At 38.6% G+C, this 20,477-nt stretch overlaps 1 protein-coding gene across 1 annotated transcript; it reads left to right on the top strand.

Moving 5' to 3' along the window:
- Nucleotides 1–670: 670 nt before the first annotated feature.
- Nucleotides 671–19,205, top strand: PSKH2 (protein serine kinase H2). The gene is made up of 3 exons (XM_060611730.3): nucleotides 671–855; nucleotides 5,441–6,107; nucleotides 18,900–19,205. The coding sequence occupies exons 1-3, from the start codon at nucleotides 671–673 to the stop codon at nucleotides 19,203–19,205; spliced, it is 1,158 nt and encodes a 385-aa protein (XP_060467713.3).
- The last annotated feature ends 1,272 nt before the right edge of the window (nucleotides 19,206–20,477 follow it).

The raw sequence follows: 20,477 nt of genomic DNA, 5'->3' as shown, positions 1-20,477 counted from the left end.
ATATAGAGGGATTATATAATCTTATTTTTATATATTTTATTCTTGTAGTTGCACAGTGAGTTGGACTGCATCCTAGATATCTGGTTTTGCTCCCAGTCTTTCTATTTCGGATGGATCAGCCAGAGGGGAGGCTTTTCCAGCTGTAGGAGAGTTAGTGGCGTACCAGAAACAGACTAGTGTGTTTAATTAATGCATAGAGTACAGTACTATTATATACTTTAAATATTATAAGCTCTTAGAGTTTAAAGTACATACACAAAGTATATATATTTAATGTTCATGTCATCTGGATATGAGCTCAGTCTTGGAGACAAAGTCCTTTACAAAGATTATATGTTTCATAGATTCATATAATTTTTTATGTTCACATCGTCACTTTACAGGTGAGAAAACTGAGTCCCAGAGAATTAAGGCTCCTGCCTTTTCGTCCGTCCACTTTGCTTTTACCACGTCAAACTCCACGCACAGATAGGTGGTCAGTGACGATGAAGGCGACCTAATGGCAGCGGGACCTTCTGAAAGTAATTTTCCCAACAAAGACCCACAGTGGGGTTTCTTCCCAGGTCGGCTCTGGGGGCGGGTCGCTCTGTCCCGCCTCTGCTCTGCTGGTCTGCGGATAAACGCGCGGTGGCGCCTTGTGCTCCAGGCCCCTCTCGGGAGTGCGGTGGGCATGGGTTGCGGCGTCAGCACGAAGGTGGTCCCGGGGCCGCCCCTGCTGCCCCAGGTCAAGCAGGAGGGTGAAGGCTGCGCTAACTCCAGAGGCGTAGGACCCGGGCCCGAGGCGGCGGCCGAGGCGGCTCGCAGGATGCAGGTGGCCCGATTCCGCGCCAGGTTCGATCCGCGTGTCCTTGCCAGGTAAAGCGGCAGGTTAAGCACTGGCAAAGGGGCTGGCCTGGGGCTGGGTGGAGGAAGGTAGACTAAAGACGGATCAAGATGGCTTTAGACCAGCTGCTTTCATGCTGCTAGGCCCCTGATGTCACTAAATTCTTTCTCTGCCCCTTTGAGATGTAAGTCTTCCACAACCCAGGAATGTCTTTCTCAAGGAATGTCATTCCCTTTGAAATGTAATCATGGGGCCACTTTCTCCCAGTCTTTGTGGGAAGGGGGGAGCCTAACTTGCGAGAGCCCCAATTAGCACGGATGGCCTACTCATGTTGACCACCTTCCCCACCAAGCTAATGTGCCCTACTATCTCTCTACTAGCTCTCTCAGTGCTGAAACTCTCTTGGCTTTTGTTTAAACAGAGTTAAAGTCAGTCTCTCTCCTACTGCAATAGTTTTGACTTCATTTGAAATAGTCTGGAATAAAGTCTTCTTCACTGGTTTCAGTAAGAGTCAGGGACAGATTTTCTTTGACACCTCTGAGCAGAGAGGGCAGAGGATGTGGAAGATTCCAGACTGAAAGTGGAGGAGGAACAGCAGTGAGGAAAGGGAGGGGTCCCAGGCCTCTGAGCCGGGGAAAGCGGAAGGCCTCTCAACCCCTATAGGGCTGATGGATTCTCATCTGTGCCTTGCCATAGATATGCTGAGGCAGGGTCCAGACAGGCCTGGTTTGCGAAGGATCTTTACCACATTCTGAAAAAGGATCTTTACCACATTCTACCCTATAATTCACAGGATAGAAACAAGTCTTTGAATCAGCCAGACTCGAGATCCACTCCTGTCTCTTCTTGCATGTCTAATTGAGAATGTTCCTTAGCCTTTCTCCTCCCTCAGTTTTTGCCTCTGTAAAGTGGGAATAATAATAGTATCTACTCCATAGGAGTGTTGTGAGGATAATTAAAATAATATATGGAAATTATGCTGCACAGTGCAGGGCACAAATTTTTTTTTTTAATTTTTTTTTAACGTTTGTTTATTTTTGAGACAGAGAGAGACAGAGCATGAACGGGGGAGGGTCAGAGAGAGGGAGACACAGAATCTGAAACAGGCTCCAGGCTGTCAGCACAGAGCCCGACGCGGGGCTTGAACTCACGGACCGCGAGATCATGACCTGAGCCGAAGTCGGCTGCTTAACCGACTGAGCCACCCAGGCGCCCCAGGGCACAAATTTTTATTTAGGTATTGGTGCAGTACTTACTCTTGTCTTCATATGGCACACATAGGACCTAGCTGACTCTGCAAGAAATGAGCAAGGATCGCGGGTTGGTTGGCCTGAAAAATAACTTCCTCAGTGAGTACCATGTTGGACATGTAGAGAAAGAAAATCGTGAAATCCTCTTCCACTCTGCAGGGCTTGGCGGGACACAGTGGTGGCTGGCTCCATTGGCTTCTCAGGGACACTTCTGGCACTAGAATTGTGTGCTTACTTCATCACAGAGCTGTGAACAGAGTCTATGCTGAGCCATTTCCTGGCCTACTTGGCAACTTCAAATACAAAGGTACCTTGTGGATGAGTCCAGTAGCTGCGAAGCTTAGAGACAAAGTTGGCTGATCCAACTGAACTTGAATCAGAATGGACATGGGATCTTATCATGACAAATTTGTTAGATGGTATCTCTGGTCATCTGTAGCCAGAGAATCGTGGCTTTTCTGCTCTCATAACCTCCATCGGCAGGGTAGTGTCTAGTCCTGTAGGTGTGAAGGGGTCATAGAGGTGGAGGGTCACGACACTCTAAGGGCTGTAGCTGTAAGGGCTCTAGCGACTAACTCAAGGCTCTTCTTTACCTGATGGAGAGTTGAGCCCCAGAAGATTAACTGACTTGTAGAAGTTAGAGGCAGAACGGACTCTAGAATACAGTTGTCTTTCTTCTCCTTTGTCATTCCACTTAGAACTCTTGCAGAATATAGCTGATAGAATTTAAATCTGAGGATATTCGCTTTCTTCTTTGGAGTTCATTACAATTATTTCTATCAAATAGGTTGTGATATTACTATTGTTTCCATGTGTCATTTTTAAAATACATGTTCAAAAGATCCCCAGTTTGTAGCAGCTGAAGTTACAGGAATAATTTCAATTTCTATAATTTCTAGGCTAATGTACAATTGCACCACCTACAAAATTAACTTTGAGGCTGTTTTGTTGGGTGATGGGTAAGAGTGGAGGAGTGGAAGGGAAGGAATGGGCTCATAAATGCCTTCTCCGATGCTTGATTTGATCGTTAATGTTTTCAAAGTATATGTAATAATTTGGAAATAATAGGTATTCAGTGAACGATTCTTTCATTCAACATTTATTGCTGTTCCCTCTGTGCCAGGCACTGCATAAGATCTAGCCACTCAAGTCATAAAAATCGTCACCATCCATGCCATCAAGGGCTCACAAGCAAGGCTGCAGTTACTGGAATTTGTTATGGGACATTGGTTATTCAATCTGCAATCATTTATTTCCACTACTCTACATTTTGGCTTAAAGCCTATGTTTCCCTCAGTGCCAAATTACTAGCAGTTTTTCAAATATTTGGGATGAAGTCCCCTTAACAGTATTGAATAAAGCTCCTTTTATTTAAGCAAAAGAGTGTAGTTCCTCAGAGATGGTAATTGGTCTGATAGCTGATGATTAATTCCGTGAGCAAATGAATTCGCCTGCAGTTTTGAGGGCATAGTGATAAATTAGTATCTGCAAAGTGCTTTCATCCACATTAGAGGTAAATGTAAAACTTGGTTGGTTTGCAAAGCAATAGAATTTGAAATGCCTGTGATTATCTTCAAAATCAACCTGAAAGTGCATGTGAATATAAAAGCAAAGTTGGAAAGAGAAGAGGTGACAGAATCCGTTTAAGATGAGTAAATTGCTATCTGTTTTGATAAAGTAATTGGCCAGAAAATTAAATGCACTGCATAGAACAAAGCTGTTTTCAGTAAGCTGGTACAGCCAAATGCCATTTTTATTCAGTAAGCACAGGAATATAAGGAACAGATAGGTGGGGGGAAAATTACTGGAAGAATAAACTCAGCAAAAAGAAATAAGGCTATTTAAAGCACAGATTGAGATTTGCATTTGAATCTCTGGTATTGAGTATGCAACTTAAAGAATTACCTTTTCCCTGCATACTCCCAGGGCATGTTTCCATTTGCTGGCATCCTTTCCTGGGAGAAGTTCTAATAAAGTGGAAGAGCACCAAATTACATTCAAGTAAGGCGACCTGGGTTCTCATCCTCACTCTAGAACTTAACCAGTTGGCTAGCCTGATCTTCAATTTTCTCATTTGTAAAATGAGGGGTTGGATTAAATCATTCTTTAATATTCTTTCCAGATGTAAAATCATAATTCTAAGTTTAGCACTTTTTCAACATTTCTTTCTTTAAAAAAAATTTTTTTTTTAATGTTTTATTTTTGAGAGACTGAGCACAGGCAGGGGAGGAGTAGAGAGAGAGGGAAACACAGAATCCGAAGCAGGTTCCAGGCTCTGCGCTGTCAGCACAGAGCCCGATGCAGGGCTCAAACTCATAGACCATGAGATCATGACCTGAGCTGAAGTCAGACACTTAACCAACTGAGCCACTCAGGTACCCCATCAACATTTCTTAAATTGAGAGTTAAATTTGATAGAACTCTTAGATGGACATAGACATTTACACAAATAATTCAAGTTCAAGGTCACCAGCCTTTGAAATCCTAGCTGACTTCCTGGCCTTTCTGGGAGATACTTTACACATTAACATATATCCCATGTTAAAATTCTGTTTCCAGTGCAGAAATTGCAAGAGCTGAGGGTCAGGTGGGAGGAAACTGTGGTTCTAACGCCACCCCCACCAGACATATTTACCTAATCAGTGGTTATCTATTAAAGCGCTACTGTGGATGAAATAGGGCATGTGCCTCGCTCGGACTGAGAGCTCACGGTCAAGTAACCTGAAGAAGACCCTGTCTTGTGATATGATTTCCTCCTTCTTATGAGAAGTTATAAACAGGACTAAGCTTCTTTTTTTTATTTCCTCCACTTGGTTTGGTGGTTGTTGTTGCAGAATAATAAAAACAAGTGTTGTGGGGAAGAAAGAAAATGGTAGAAGGTGATCCTAAAGTTCTTCAATGAAATTTTGGTGAAATACATTTGAAGGGGTTAGATTTAATTCCCATCCATTTCAACTACAATCTGTGTGGCCTTGGGAAATTACTTAACTTTTTTTATTCTTAATTTTCTTACCTATAAAAGGGGGATAGTATCATATTAGTCAATAAGAGTATTGTGAGAAGATTTTTTTTAAATAAATTTTCTTGCACACAATAAATGTAAAATAAATGGTAACTGTTGTTATAAAGACTGTTGTTTTAATAGTTCTCTTTCCACCAACTAATTATTTTCATATCACTTACCTACATTCCAAAGAAGAATCTGGAGAGGACTTCAAAAGTAATAAATACGATTAAGCTGTAATGAGCAAGGGAATTGGATGAGGGGATATAAAGATAGATAAAAAGATGATACAAAGCACCAACTTAAATAATTTTAAGAATCATCAATTCAGAGGATAACAGATTTGGCTTTTCTTCCCAATAGATATGACATCAAGGCTCTTATTGGGACAGGCAATTTCAGCAAGGTTCTCAGGGTGGAGCAGAAGACCACCAAGAAACCTTTTGCAATAAAAGTGATGGAAACCAGAGTGAGAGAAGGCCGAGAAGCATGTGAATCAGAGCTCACCATCCTGAGGCGGGTTAGCCACCGTTATATTGTTCAGCTCGTGGAGATCTTTGAGGCTCAGGATCGAGTTTACATGGTGATGGAGTTGGCTACGGGAGGAGAGCTCTTTGACCGACTCATTACTCAGGGATCCTTCACAGAGCAGGACGCTGTCAGAATTCTCCAGATGGTTGCAGATGGCATCCGGTATCTGCATGCATTGCGAATAACCCACAGGGACCTAAAGCCTGAAAATCTCTTATATTATCACCCAGGTGCCGAGTCGAAAATTTTAATCACAGATTTTGGTTTGGCACACTCTGGGAACAAAAGTGGAGACTGGACAATGAGGACACTCTGTGGGACCCCAGAGTACATAGCCCCCGAGATTTTGCTAAGGAAACCTTATACTAGTGCCGTGGACATGTGGGCTCTTGGTGTAATCACCTATGTTTTACTTAGTGGAGTCCTGCCTTTCGATGATGAAAACCATACAAGACTTTACAGGAAGATTCTGAAAGGCAAATATAATTATACAGGAGAGGTAAGAAATAATTTAATTCTTATTAATTTAGCTTAGTGCAATTTCTCAACCTCAGCACTATTAACATTTAGAGCTGGATGATTCTTTACAGGGGGGTAGCGTAGGGGATGGGAGTGGGGCTTTCTTGTGCATTGCAGAATATTTAGAAGCATCCTTGGCCTTCACTCCACCCTCTATACACTACTGGTAGATACTAATATCTAGTAAATACACTAGATTCAACACCTTCCGCAAATTGTGACAACAAAAATTGTCTCCAGACATTGTTAAATGTCCCCTTTGGGGCAAAACCACCTCTGGATGAGAGCCATTGATCTGAAGGTGGCAAGGGCCTCGATTACTGAGTTGTCTGTGGTCAGTACATGACATTAATAATTAAGTAGACAAGTTAGTTTGTGTGTAGTTTTTCTTCCATCAGCTGAGTAGACTAATGTGTACCAGAAGCTCAGCATGATGCTTGGGTGTTTGGTGAGAGATTCTCTGCCTTGAATCTAGATAATCCAAGCCTTTTTTGTGATATAATGTTTCCTCAGTGAAACGTTTAGCCTTACAGCTTATGTAAAATATTTATCCATTGTTTAAACTTGGAGCTCCCAGTGTTCGCGAAAGTGTTCACTTCTTATTGTTTTGAGTAGAGAAGGAAAGTTGTCAATGTTTGTGTGTAGGATGCCTGACAAAAAGGGAAATTCATTTCATGTTCAGCAAGTGACCAAATACATTATCTTTTTAAGTATGAAAGGGTTCTTTGTCTCATAAAGAAAAATATTGGTAGTTTGATTATATCTACTTAAGGTATAATATCTGTATGTATAACATCTTGCACAAAATCAAAAGCTAAAGAAGAAATTTAAATATAATATTTTCTGTACTTTGACAGAGCTTTAATATCTTACTGTAGATGTATGCATTGTAAAAAACTCATCGAAATTGGTACTTGAGAACTAAGACTTACATAGAAAGGTAGGAAAGGATGGGGGGAATTCACACACAGTTCAGTACCATTGATTATTAAAAGTTTGAAAAATGTTCACCCTCACTAATATCCCAAAAATGCAAACGAAAACAAAGTCTTTAAAAAAAATTTTTTAAATCAATAAAGATTAAAAAAAACCTTCAACTTGATTCATTGCTAAGAGTATTAAGAGATGAACCATCTCATTCGCTGCTGGTGGAGGGAAAATTTTACAGATTTCTTGGAAAGTAGATTGAAAATATGCATCTGGAACTTTTAAAAGTTTATATATTTTGATCTAGTAATTCTACTTCTAACAATCTAAGGAAATAATCCCGGATGCAGCAAAGGTTTCAGTATAAAGATGGTCATCAGAGCTATAGTTACAAAAGTGGATAATTGGAAAAAAAACCCTAAAAGAATGTTTGCATATTATGAGACATCCATATGATAGATTATGATAGTTTCTAAATTATGTATGCTTAAAAATTGTACAGATATTGGAAAAATGTGCACAGTATACTACCAAGTGAAAATAAAAATGCAAAATACAAACTATGTATAGAGTATAATCACAATCATGTGGGAAAATGTATGCATAGGAAAAAGGCTTAAAAGAAATACAGTAAAATGTTAACAGAGCTCATTTCCTGGTTTGGGGATTATGGATCATTTTGGTTTTTTTCTTTATAATTTGAATATCTTTGTGTTTCTGTTGTTCTTTTGTTTATAAAGAATATGTCTTTCTGTTTTGGCTATGGCTCCGTGACTCTTCTGTTCTATGTACTGTTGGGTGGAGTTGCCGTCATCGTGGCCTGACTGCGACGTTATATCTATGATGGTTCTTCTAATGTCTGACATCTTGATGGGGATGGCTGGAAATCTGGGGTCATCTAGGTCACCGGAACCCTTATTCCCCCCTCCACTCTCTATGCTTCGTAGAGCCTTCTCTTCTTGGGGTCATTCTCCATGGAGTCTCTCCAGCAGAATAGTCAGACTTTTTACAGGTTAGTTTAGGCTTTCCAAAAAGGAGTATTCAAGAGGGAGACAGTGGAAATTGCCAGTCCTCTTGAAGGCTGAGCTTGGAAATGGCACCGCATTACTTCTGCCTCATTCTATTGTGAGTTCTGTGGGCCTTAGGCTAACCCAGATTCAATGTGGAGGGAGACTGCACACAGTATGACTATTGGGAGTGTGGTTTATTAGGCCATGTTTGGACTAGATATCACTGTTGCTTTTTTAATGTGTGAGAATAATAAGCAAATATTCTTTAAGAACTCCTTTTATCAGGTTTAATTCAGAGGGTTTCTAGGGTTGGGTTCCCCTAAAGGCCAAGAAACCCGAGAAGAAGATTCAGGTTCAAGTGACTTGTTAAGGGTAGACTCCCAGGAGATAGGTAAGGGAGTCTGGAAATCAGGACAAGGAAGGTGAAGAGGCCAAGGCCATAAAGGTCAGCCTCATTTTGCAGGGAAGAATTCTTCAGCATTCTTTCAACCTGAGGTAGGAGAGTTGGGCTTTCACATCTACCCCTCTCTGCTAGTCAATGGGGGTGATGGTGGTGGGGAGCTGGTGGTAAATTTTTATATTCTCTGGGGATCAAAGGCAAGTAGCTCCAAGTGCCCCAGGGTGGTCACTGAAAAAAGCAAGATATTGGGTTTTAGAAGCAAAGCACTCCAGGGGTACTTGGGTGGCTCAGTCGGTTAAGCATCCAACTTCGGCTCAGGTCATGATCTCACCATTTGTGAGTTCAGGCCCCTCGTTGGGCTCTGTGCTGACAGCTCAGAGCCTGGAGCCTGCTTCAGATTCTGTGACTCCCTCTCTCTCTGCCCTTCCCCCACTCACACTCTTTCTTTTTCTCAAAAATAAGTAAACATTAAAAACAAAAGAAGCAAAGCACTCCAAAGGAAGGGGGTGTGGGTACATACAGAAAAGAGGGGCTCAAGCTCTGTTTGGAGCACTGACATTATCTCCATGGTGCACGCTCTATCTTGAGGAAATACCTGTTGGTTTCCCCAGATAACATATAACAGAGAGTAAGATTGTGGCTGCTTGCAAAATGTTACTGGATTTATATTCCCTTGGTTTTCTTTTCCGTGTTTGTGAGGCACCCATGTCCATCATATTAACATTTTCTTACAATATTACCAAGTGTCTTAGTCATCTCAATCTGCTATAACAAAATACCACAGACTGGATGGCTTAAACAATAGAAACTTATTTCTCACAGCTCTAGGAGCTGAGAAGTTCAAGACCAAGATTCCAACAAGGTAGGTTTCATTATGAAGCCTCTTCTCTTGGCTTGTAAGCAGCTGCCATCTCATGGTGTACTCACATGACCTCTTTGTGTGTGTGGAGAGAGAGAGATGGGGATAGGGAGAGGGAGGGGGGGCAACTCTGCGGTGTCTCTTCTTAAAAGGTCACTAATCCTATCAGATCAGGGCCCCACCCTTATGACCTCATTTAATTACTTCCTTGGAGACCTCGTCTCTAAATACAGTGATACAAGAGGCTAGGGCTTCAACACATGAATTTTGGAGAAACATAAACATTCAGTCCATGACATCTAGGAAACACATGTTGATAGACATAGAAAGGCATATCCTCACATTTTCTCTGTCATCATATCATTGTATACCTACCACTTACAACAAGCCTAGTAATTTCTAAATGCACCAATTTTATTTAAATACCAGAGTGACCATTGATTCTGGAAGAATAGGTATGGTAGACAGAATTATAGCCCTCCAAAGGTGTCCCTATTCTAATATCCAGAATCTGTAGGTGTATAATCTTACACGGCAAAAGAGAATTTGCAGATGTGACTAAATTAAAGATCTTGAGATGGGGATATTATCCTGGATTATCTCGGTGAACCCAATGTGATCACCAGGGTCCTTACAGTAGGAAGGCAGGATGGTCAAAGATAGAAGAGATTTGATGAAAGGAACATAGATTGGAGTGATGTGCTTTGGAAATTGAGGAAGGGGTCATGAACCAAGGAATATGGACAGTCTCTGGAAACCGAAAAAGGCAAGGAAAGAATTCTCTCCTGAAACCTCTAGAAGGAACGCAGCTTTGCTGACCATTTTAGCTTGTAAAACCCATGTTAACCTGCAGAACTGTAAGATAATAAATGTGTGTTGTTTTTTAAAGTCCCTTTGTCTATAACTAAAATTCCATTTATGACACATAGTGTGAATCATTTCTTTTCTCTAGAAGTCCGGTGGAGAAGTGCAATAAATAGGACAAAACTTCCAAAGATTTAAGTGCTGTATCTCTTATAATGAAGAGGAGTGATGTGTTTAATATATATATAGCAAGGTTGCCTACATGGCTCAGTTAGTTAAGTGTCCAACTCTTGATTTTGGCTCAGGTCATGATGTCACGGTTCTTGGGTTCAAGCCTTGCATCAGTCTCTGCACTGATAGTGCTTAGGATTCTCTCTCTCCCTCTGTCTTCCCCCTCTCAAAATAAATAAAATAAAATTTAAAAAATATGTATATATATATATATATATATATATATATAGCAAATATTTTGCTAGATATTTGGCAGATGTATACTCTGACTCCACCCATGTATAAGCAAAAAACTAGCTCTGATATTAATGTTTAATTCTTCTTGATTTTGGTGTGAAATATATTCCTTTTCATGAAACTTTGATGACCATTCCACCTGTGTTATTCTTTCCCTTCTCTGAATAGTGTTTAGGATTATGAGAAATGTCTTTTGTTTTGACATTTAATCTATATGTCATCTTTCCAAGACGTTGTTGGCTCTTTGAAGGCTGGGATTCTACCATATTTTCCACTTTATATCCAATAAAATATCATGAAGAGTTAAGTATAGAGAAATATTTAACAAAAAATAATCGTTTTTAAAAATTATAAAGAGATTCTGATTTATAACAACATGAGTAAATGCATCTCAACTGTAACTGCATTGAACATAAAATACAAATTTTAATTTATAGCAAGGTGGATTTTAGATAACTAATACCTTCAGTTGCTGAATTCATTAGATTCATTTTGGAACATTAGTGTGGTTTGGAAGGGTACATTTACTCTACTCACTGGGCTTTGCAGGGTAGGGGTAGTTCTCCTTTCCAGTCACTTCCTGCAATGCTCAAGGAGCAACCAGGTTGGAAAAACACAGCACAGGTCAAAAAGAAAAAAAACAAAAAACAAAAAAACTTCTTATCTATTGTGTGAGGGAGGCCTTCACTTACCTACTTTATTACCAGTACCATCATGATGGCTTTCAGCTTGGTGGCAGGGCTCATGCTGGAGATAGTAAGTAAAAGACTCACCCACCATTTCTCCCAGAGATAGTTGGAAAGCATCCTTGTGTGGTCTCCACCCTCCTTGTCAAGCCTTCCTCGGGCTAGGGAATCATCCTCAGCTCTGGGAATACCCATATGAAAATACTCCGTGACCCTGCTCTTTGAAATCAGGTGATCTTGTTTGAGAGACCAAGTATTCTTTTGTATCTCTTCAAATTTAAGTGCTCTGATACATGTAGGAGCAAAGGCTCAGAGTTCATGGAAGAAGGGAAGACAGCCTCTTACTACTTAGGATATTTGGGTCAGATTTCACAAAGGAGAGGACATGTGTGCTGTGTCTTAGAGGAAGGGTAGGAGTTTCTGAAAGGGAGACTCGTATGTTCCAAGTAGACAGAACAACATATACAAAAGGACATAAAAAGGAGTATGTTGTATAGTAAAAAATAAGAATCTTAGAGCATTTGTGTGCAGGTGAATGTATATTTATGTGGGTATTTTGTAAGGCAGTGTAGTGTAGTGGTTAAGGACACACTCCAGAACAATCCTGCCTGGTTCTACTCCCAGCTCTGCCATTTACTAAGCATGTAACCTAGGGCATATTTCTTCATTTCTCTGTATCTCAGTTTCCTAATTTGTAAAACAGTAATAATGATAGTGTTTACCTAACAAGGTGGTTGTGAAGATCAGATGAGCTAAAAGATGTCAAGTGGTTGGAATAGTTTAACATATTAGTACATAGTGCTATATTTGTGTTAGCTATTTCTGTTACTATTACTATTAATATGGAAAACAGAGGGACTACAAGTTTGAATTTTGCTTAAATAAGCTACTAGTTACATATATATCTTACAGTACACACTGTACTTACCAAGTACACCATTTCATTTTTTAAATGGAAGAGTGAGAGAACTGTGGTGTTAACATTTTAATGCTAATGGTAAATTACACATTCTTGCCAATGAGTTGGGAATCATATATTATTGTGTAATTGTATTATAACTATATTACAGCAGTCTTTTTTGGTGTGAAATAAGTTGATAATAAAATGAGTCTTACAACCATGTTAGTTAGCCATCTGACAAAGATAAACATTGGTATTAAAAACATGTTAAAAAAAATCCCACATGGATAGTGATAAAAAATGGTCCCCGTATACTTAGATTCACCTATGATTGCCATACTGGTAGGGAAAAAGTTTACTGATGCACTCCCTGAGAGGTAACATATCTGATGGATTTTGGTCACCAGCCATGACCCCAATTTTCTTTCTATATCCTCATCTCCATTTATTTCTCTTATTTTTTCTTTGCTATATTTCTTTTCCATGCAGGTTATTAAGTAGGAAAAAGTGAAAGGAGAGCAAAAGATTTGGCTCTTTAATTCCTTTTCATTCTCTTTCCCATGACTAGAATTTCAATGATGAAATGAACCACAGTTCAGTTAGGTCATAATTCCTGTAATTTGGTTCCCATTCCTGTGGTTTAGTTCTTAAAAACTTATGTTCACAAAAATGTGTTCAACTTTTTAGATGACATTTTTACTTTAAAAGTAGTTTTATGGAAAATACTTTCAATAGTTGTAAAACCTATCGTAATGTACTTCATTTTCTACTTATCACTTTCTTCATCTCTTCTTTGACTTAAATTGGACAGGTATATATATTCTTCCCTTAAACTCAATCACAGTGAGGGATACCTAGGTGGCTCAGTTGGTTGGGCGTCTGACTTTGGCTCAGGTCATGATCTCAGGGCTTGTGGATTCAAGCCCCATGTCAGGCTCTGTGCTAACAGCTGAGCATGGAGACTGCTTCAGATTTTGTGTCTCCCTCTCTGCCCCTCCCCCCACTTGTTATCTCCCTCTCCTTCTCTCTCTCAAAAATAAATAAACATTAAAAAAAGAAACTCAATCACAGTGAGTGTTTCTTGGAATCAAAACCATGTGCATTACCTTTTTGACTGTGTAGTTGTTACCTTTGGTATAAGGGATAGTGATTAGAATGGAAAGTAGTTATCTGTTTCTTTGATTATGTTGCACTTCTTGACCTTGATATCATCAGCGGAATTCATTGAGTTGAGGAGAAAATAACTATTTACATAAAGCTTCTGAAACTTAGAAATACTTGGTTTTAATGTTATAGTTATATTGTTTATGTTCTGGTTTATGAGGTTTACAATAGGAACTAGTTCTAAATATATATTATATGTGGAAGAATAAGTCAACCATTGACTCAGAGTTCAAAGGCCAATTCAATTTTTCGTCACTCTTATGTCCTTGAGTGCTTTGAAATGTAATAAGTGCTCAAACAAATTAGGCTTTATTCAATCCTCTTTAAATTTCAGTGTTTTCCTTATAAGAAGAACCAGAAGCATGACTTGTCTCATGTCAAGAACCCCTTAACTCACAAAAATATTCTCTTTATGAGCCTGGTGTAAGATTGATTGGCTCTTTCTCCACTTTTATTTTTTATTAGATGCTTCCTGTAATAAACTTGGGTATATCTTTTGACTTTTTCCAGGGTTTACAAATTCCCTAATAGCTAAAGCATTCTGACATAATTAGCTTTGTCTCTGAGCAGTTTTAGTTTTGGCAAAGATAGAACACAATTTAAAGTCTGCTTTGTAGATTGAGAGGAAAAATGTTTTAATTTTAAATATTTATAGCATAAGGATGATGTACAAAATCTCCTGCTTGCTGAGCTGAGGAAGAGTGATTTTACCGGTCTACAACTAATAAGGTCATGGAGAGTTCATTGCTACTTTTGGACACATTTACATAAAATTTAATTGTAGAGCGTAAATGAAATCCTACCAAGGCCATACACTAAAGTTCAAAGGAAGAGAAATACTAGTCAGAGAATTGTCATAAGTAGACGTTTCCAATAAAAACTATTAAAATTTTTTTTTTAAGTTTTTATTTTTTTTTAGTAATCTCTATACCCAGTGTAGGACTTGAACTTACAACCCTGAGATGAAAAGTTGCATGTTCTTCTGACTGAGCCAGCCAGGTGCCTCTAAAACCTGCTGCTGTTGAGTGCTCTTAGCTCAAAGATTTGAATGGCAACTTATCTATCTACTTAAAAATAGATATTTATAGTTTTCTAAAAACTCTGTAATTAAATCTGTGAATAGTTATTACCCTGTTTCAGTAAGCTCTATATTTATCAAATTTTAGCATCAGTTACAATCCTTAAAATTTAAGATGTTGAATCTAGAATTTTAGGAACTGCATATATTATGTGTGTGTTTGTGTGTGTGTGTATGTTTGTAGGGTCTAGCTTCTTAATGATGACTTTTACTAGTGATTCTCTATGGGCATTTCTGCACAGGAACCACATTAGGAGTAATTATTCATCAAGAAATTGGAAAGCACAAAACTAAAGTCATTCCTTACTTCTCTATTTAAAGGTGAAAGAATCAAGACATCAATAGATTATAAGCTACCATCTCTCTAAATTCCCTTTATTCTTCCAAAGTGAGTAAGTAGTGCAATTGTTAGTATTAAATTTTGGTTTTATACCTTCTTTTTGTTAGTGTTGATTTACACAGTTCTGCCAATTTCTATTCAAGAGGACAAATAGGCAAAGAACCAGATAAGGAAAGGAAGAAAGAACAAAGGGGAAAAAAAAGACTGAATTGCTCACAAATTTTACAATTTATTTGTAACTAAATTAATTGAATGACCTTGGGATAAAACAAAGTGCTACCATTTTCTTTTTTGTAGTTTCAAGTTTTTGTTTAAATTCTAGTTAGTTAACACATAGGGTAATATTGGTTTCAGGAGTAGAATGTAGTGATTCATCACCTACATATAACACCCAGTGCTCATCCCAACAAGTGCCCTCCTTAATACCCATCACCTATTTAACCCATCCTCCCACCCCCAGCAACCCTTAGTGTTTCTCTATAGTTAAGAGTCTGTTTTATGGTTTGCCTCTCTCTTCCCCCACTGTGTTCATCTGTTTCATTTCTTAAATTCCACATATGAGTAAAATCATATGGTATTTGTCTTTCTTTGACTGACTTATTTCACTTAGCATAATACACTCTAGCTCCATCCATGTCATTGCAAATGGCAAGATTTCATTATTTTTTTTGGTTAAGCTTTATTCCATTGTATAGATATACCACAACTTCTTAATCCATTCATCAGTCGATATACATTTGGGCTGTTTCCATATTTGGCTATTGTTGATAATGCTGCTATAAACATTAGGGTGCATGTATCCCTTTGGATCTGTATTTTTGTATCTTTTGGGTAAGTACCTAGTAGTGCAATTGCTGGGTCAGAGGGTAGTTCTACTTTAAACATTTGGGTTTTCCATGCTCTTTTCCAGAGTGGCTGCACCAGTTTGCATTCCCACCAACAGTGAAAGAGGATGCCTCTTTGTATCCTTGCTAATATCTGTTTCCTATGTTGTTCATTTTAGCCATTCTGACAGGTGTGAAGTGATATCTCATTACAGTTTTGATTTGCATTTCCCTGATGATGAGTGATGTTGAGCATCTTTTCATGTGTCTGTTAACCATCTGGATGTCTTGTTACCTTTCTTTGTATTTGGCTCATTACCTCTTAACACAGAACAGTGTTTTCAGGACACACATTCATCATGATAATAGTAAGTGGAACTGGTATGAGAAGTTTTAGATAATTTTCATCTTCCAGTTCTCTGAATATAGTCAGTGGATATGTCCACAAAAGAGCTGAGGAAGGAGTTACATTGTGGTTTAATAGTAACAAGAACAAGAACAAGAACAACAAATATATATGACATTTTATATTTTGAAAACCATTTTTCACATATTTGATCTAATTTGGTTCGAATGGCACTCTTATGAAAGAGATATGATGATCCCCATTTTTTTGATGAGAAGACTGAGATCCTTTGTTTAGAGCTATAGAGGGCCAGATAGCCTGTCTAGTCCAGACCCACTTACCTCAATCCCAGGCTTTTTCCATATTGAGATGGGTTAACAGGCTGACTGATGACAGTGTCTCCTTGAGACTGCTGAGAAGAGCCGAACAGAAGAATTTTCAAGGCAAAGAGTGGAAATGGCAAAGTGGCTGTCCAGGCTGGTGAAGGGACACAATGATTGCATTGAGAGTTCGTCCAGGATATGAATGTGGTTCAATGTGTGGTCTCCAAATCTTTATTTTTAAAAAGTCATCTCTATGTCCAGTGTGGGGCTCGAAGGTCAAGAGTTGCTTGCTCTACTGACTGAGCCAGTCAGGTGCCCCTCTAAATCATTTTTGGTCAGATAACACTATTCGTTAAAGAAATGTGAGCATGCACACTCAGTTCTTATTCATTTATATAATATAAATATATATATATATATATATATATGTATTTATTTTATACTTTATACAACAGAGACAACAATAAATTTTATATTAAAAAGATAAAAATAAAATAGTTCTGACATTTTTTCTATACCTGTCATTTTCTAATGTGTAATACGTAATTCACTCCTAGGTACTCTCCAGTTGTTCTTTATGGCTCAGGAGTCCTGTAGTTTATAGCCCGTGTTTGAATAATGTACTTTGGCTGAAGAACTTTTTTTCCATGTTACCTTATTTTCTGCAACTGCATTTTAAGTGTATATTCATTTGAGGTCATCTTAATGAGCTCTCCATAAATCTCACTACCCGTATTTTACATTTTCCAGAAAGATTCAGTTGCTTGTCTTATAATGTTCCATTGGAGACATCTAATTTAACCTTGAGCCTAGATAAATGTGTCTGGATCCAGAGCCAAATAGATGTCTAGCCAAAGCAGAGGATGAGTGTCAGCCCCTGACGCACTTTGTCTAGACATGCAGTGTTTACATTTTATTTTTCCTGTGTTTGAGTATTTGGCAAATGTATTCATTTATTTCATGCATTTTATTTTGGGCATAAATATCTCTTGCATCTCATTTACCTAAGTAAACTGAAGGGAAAAAAAGAGCAATTCCTTTTTACTGGTTTCTTTTTTTTTTTATAATTTTTTTTAAGGTTTATTCATTTTTCAGAGACAGAGAGACAGAGTGCAAGTGGGAGAGGGGCAGAGAGGGAGATACAGAATCTGAAGCAGGCTTCAGCCTCTGAGCTGTCAGCACAGAGCCCGACGCGGGGGCCGAACTCATTGACGGCGAGATCATGACCTGAGCTGAAGTCAGACGCTTAACCAACTGAGCCACCCAGGCTCCCCTACTGGTTTCTTTTGATTCAAATTCTAGGTTAATAGAGTGTTAAGAGATTGGAGACTGTGATATCTGATTAGATTCTGATTTTTCCTTACATGAGGACAAAGACAATAGGTTGTAAGGATTTCCTTGTCTTTCTTGGGAGATAATTTTTTAAAATCTATTTTGAGAGAGAGAGAGAGAGAGAGAGAGAGAGTGAGAGCGAGCTCGTGCGCATGTGCATGCACAAGCTGGGGAGGAGCAGAGAGAGAGGAAGAGCGAGAATCCTAAGCAGGCTCCCCACTGTAAGTGCAGAGCCCAGTGCGGGGCTGGATTTCACGAACCGTGAGATCATGACCTGAGCCAAGGTCAAGAGTCAGGCGATTAAGAGTCAGTGAGCCACCGAGGCGCCCCAGGAGATACAATTTTTTAAAAATACATGTCAATCAGAAATTGCTGCTAAAGATACAGCAAATGTACTGGCAATTTTCTCAATGTTTCTCCTTTGTAGATGACAAGGGATACAAAACTATAGTTTTTTCCTAGATATATGCTATGTATTGGTAGGTAATGCAGAAAACACATGTAAAGCAACAGCTCTCTTTACCCTCCCAGAAGTCACTATGAATTGCTGCTATTCTATTTAAAGTGTGTGCCAAAGCTGTAATTTTGCCAGAATAAATCCCTGAACCATCAAATAGCTGGTTGTACATACTGCACCCTGCCATATCTCTGCTACGTGCTGAATCCCACTTGGAGCCAGCTGACTGGAACAGTGAGGGCCCTGTGTGTGTTGAGGAAATGCAGTGCAGCCAGAGTCTTCACTGAAGTGCCTTCTTTGTTCTCCTTCTCTCTCGAGGCTGTGGAGATGAAGGCAACCTAAGTGTGGAATAAGTTTTCAAAGGGAGAGAAAAGTTGATGATTTCTCAATCCATCCCACTTCCCACTCTGGCTCATTCTTGGAGTCATGGGGACTCTACGAGATGACCAGAATGTGGGAAATACTAACTCGATACTGGTGTACTTCATGTACAACAGCTGCTCTTCCTTGTCCAGCTTACATAAATGTGATGTGGAAACTCACATTGCTAATTGCAGCACGCTGGACAGATTTCTAGAAAGGAATTCTCATTCACTGAACAGAAAGTTTGGAACAGAATTTGTGTTTGTTTTTTCCTTTTGCCAAATAGATTTTTTTTTATTTTGCCTTTCTCAAAAGTGGATTTTCAGGTTCACTATATATTTAACAATATAGTATTTAATTTGCTTATTTGAAAAAGTCTTTTGGATTTGATATGCGTTGATTTATGTCATTAAGAAGATTATTCTCTATGTGTGTTTGTGTGTTTTTATTTTAGTTATTTAATTCTGTTTTATTTCTTTTTCCTTTCTAGCCTTGGCCAAATATTTCCCACTTGGCGAAGGACTTTATAGACAAACTACTTATTTTGGAGGCTAGTCAGCGCATGTCAGCCGGGCAGGCCCTGGATCACCCCTGGGTGATCACCAGGGCTGCAGGGTGTTCCATGAAGAATCTTCAGAGGGTCATATCCAGGAACCTCATGCGGAAGGCGTCTCCCCACTCTCAGAGTCCTGAGTCTGCACAGTCTTCTAAGTCACAGTCTTATCACAAATCAAAGCAGATGTGGAGCATGAGAAACTTAAAGGTCAAAGAATCATCACTGTCTGCACTTTTGTAAGCAGATAACTTTCAAAATGACTTTAAACAACTTTAAGGCAGATCTATTAACTTCATTAAATGCATTAGGTTAATATGGACCATTTCATCATGATTAAAGCACCTAAAAATGCTCCACAGGAATGGGAGCAAATGGTTATTGTTGGGTAATGTTGACCTTCGCTTTAAACATTTTTTGGTCTGTAATTTTTTTCTTTGTCTACATTTATTCCCCAAAATATACTTCTGTGAAAGATAAGTAGTATAATAAATACTAAATGTATTTATATAATTGGAAATAGATGAAGAAGGGAAGCCCAGGTGACTCATCGGTTGACCATCTGACTCTTGATTTTGGCTCAAGTCATGATCTCACAGTTTGTAAGTTTGAGGCCTCTGTGCTGACAGCATGGAGCCTACTTGGGATTCTCTCTGTCCCTCTCGCTCTGACTCTCCCTTGCTCTCTCTCTGTCTTTCAAAATAAATAAATAACAACTTAAAAAAAAAGAAATAGATGAAGAAAATCCCTCAAGCATCGATGGATTAAATAAAATGTGAGATAATAGGAATAAGGGATATGTAGGTGAAGAAATGATGAATCAGAGACATAGCAGGCATAGTTAGAAATGGGGAATAAGTATATTTATACTGAAATTACTGATTTATATTTAAGACTATTGTATGGTGTTAATAACCATTAGGTAAAACTCAAAACAATTACAAACATCTGGTAAGTTCATATTAATCTGCAAATATTAATGGAAATTGTTAATTTGGGGGCATATAAAGAAACTTGGTTGGCAACAAAACCGAAAACAAAACAGTAAAACTTATCTCAAACTAGAATTCTTCTGCACAGCAAAGGAAACAATTAACAAAACCAAAAGGCAATCTATGCTATGGGAGAAAATATTTGTAAACCACATATCTGATAAGAAGTTAATCTTCAAAATATAAAACAAAACTCCTAAGACTCATTAGTAAAAAACCCCCTAATAACCCAATTTAAAAAATGTACTAAGGACTTGAACAAAAATTTTTCCAAAGAAGAGATCAAACGGTCAACAGGTACAGGAAAAGATGCTCAACATCACTAAACATCAGGGAAATGCAAATCAAAACCATAATGAGATTTTTTTTTGCACCTGTCAGGGTGGCTATTATAAAAAAAAACAAGACAACAAATGTTGGCGAGAAGATGGGTAAAAGGGAACACTTGTCCACTGTGAGTGGGAGTACAAAATGGTGCAGCCACTGTGGAAGACAATATGTAGCATATTCAAAAAAACAAAAA

This window comes from Panthera onca, chromosome F2, assembly GCF_046562875.1.
Source record: "Panthera onca isolate mPanOnc1 chromosome F2, mPanOnc1 haplotype 2, whole genome shotgun sequence".
Classification (NCBI taxonomy): domain Eukaryota; kingdom Metazoa; phylum Chordata; class Mammalia; order Carnivora; family Felidae; genus Panthera; species Panthera onca.
The sequence above is the reverse complement of the archived record's forward strand: the minus strand, read 5'-3'. Positions and strand labels throughout refer to the sequence as shown.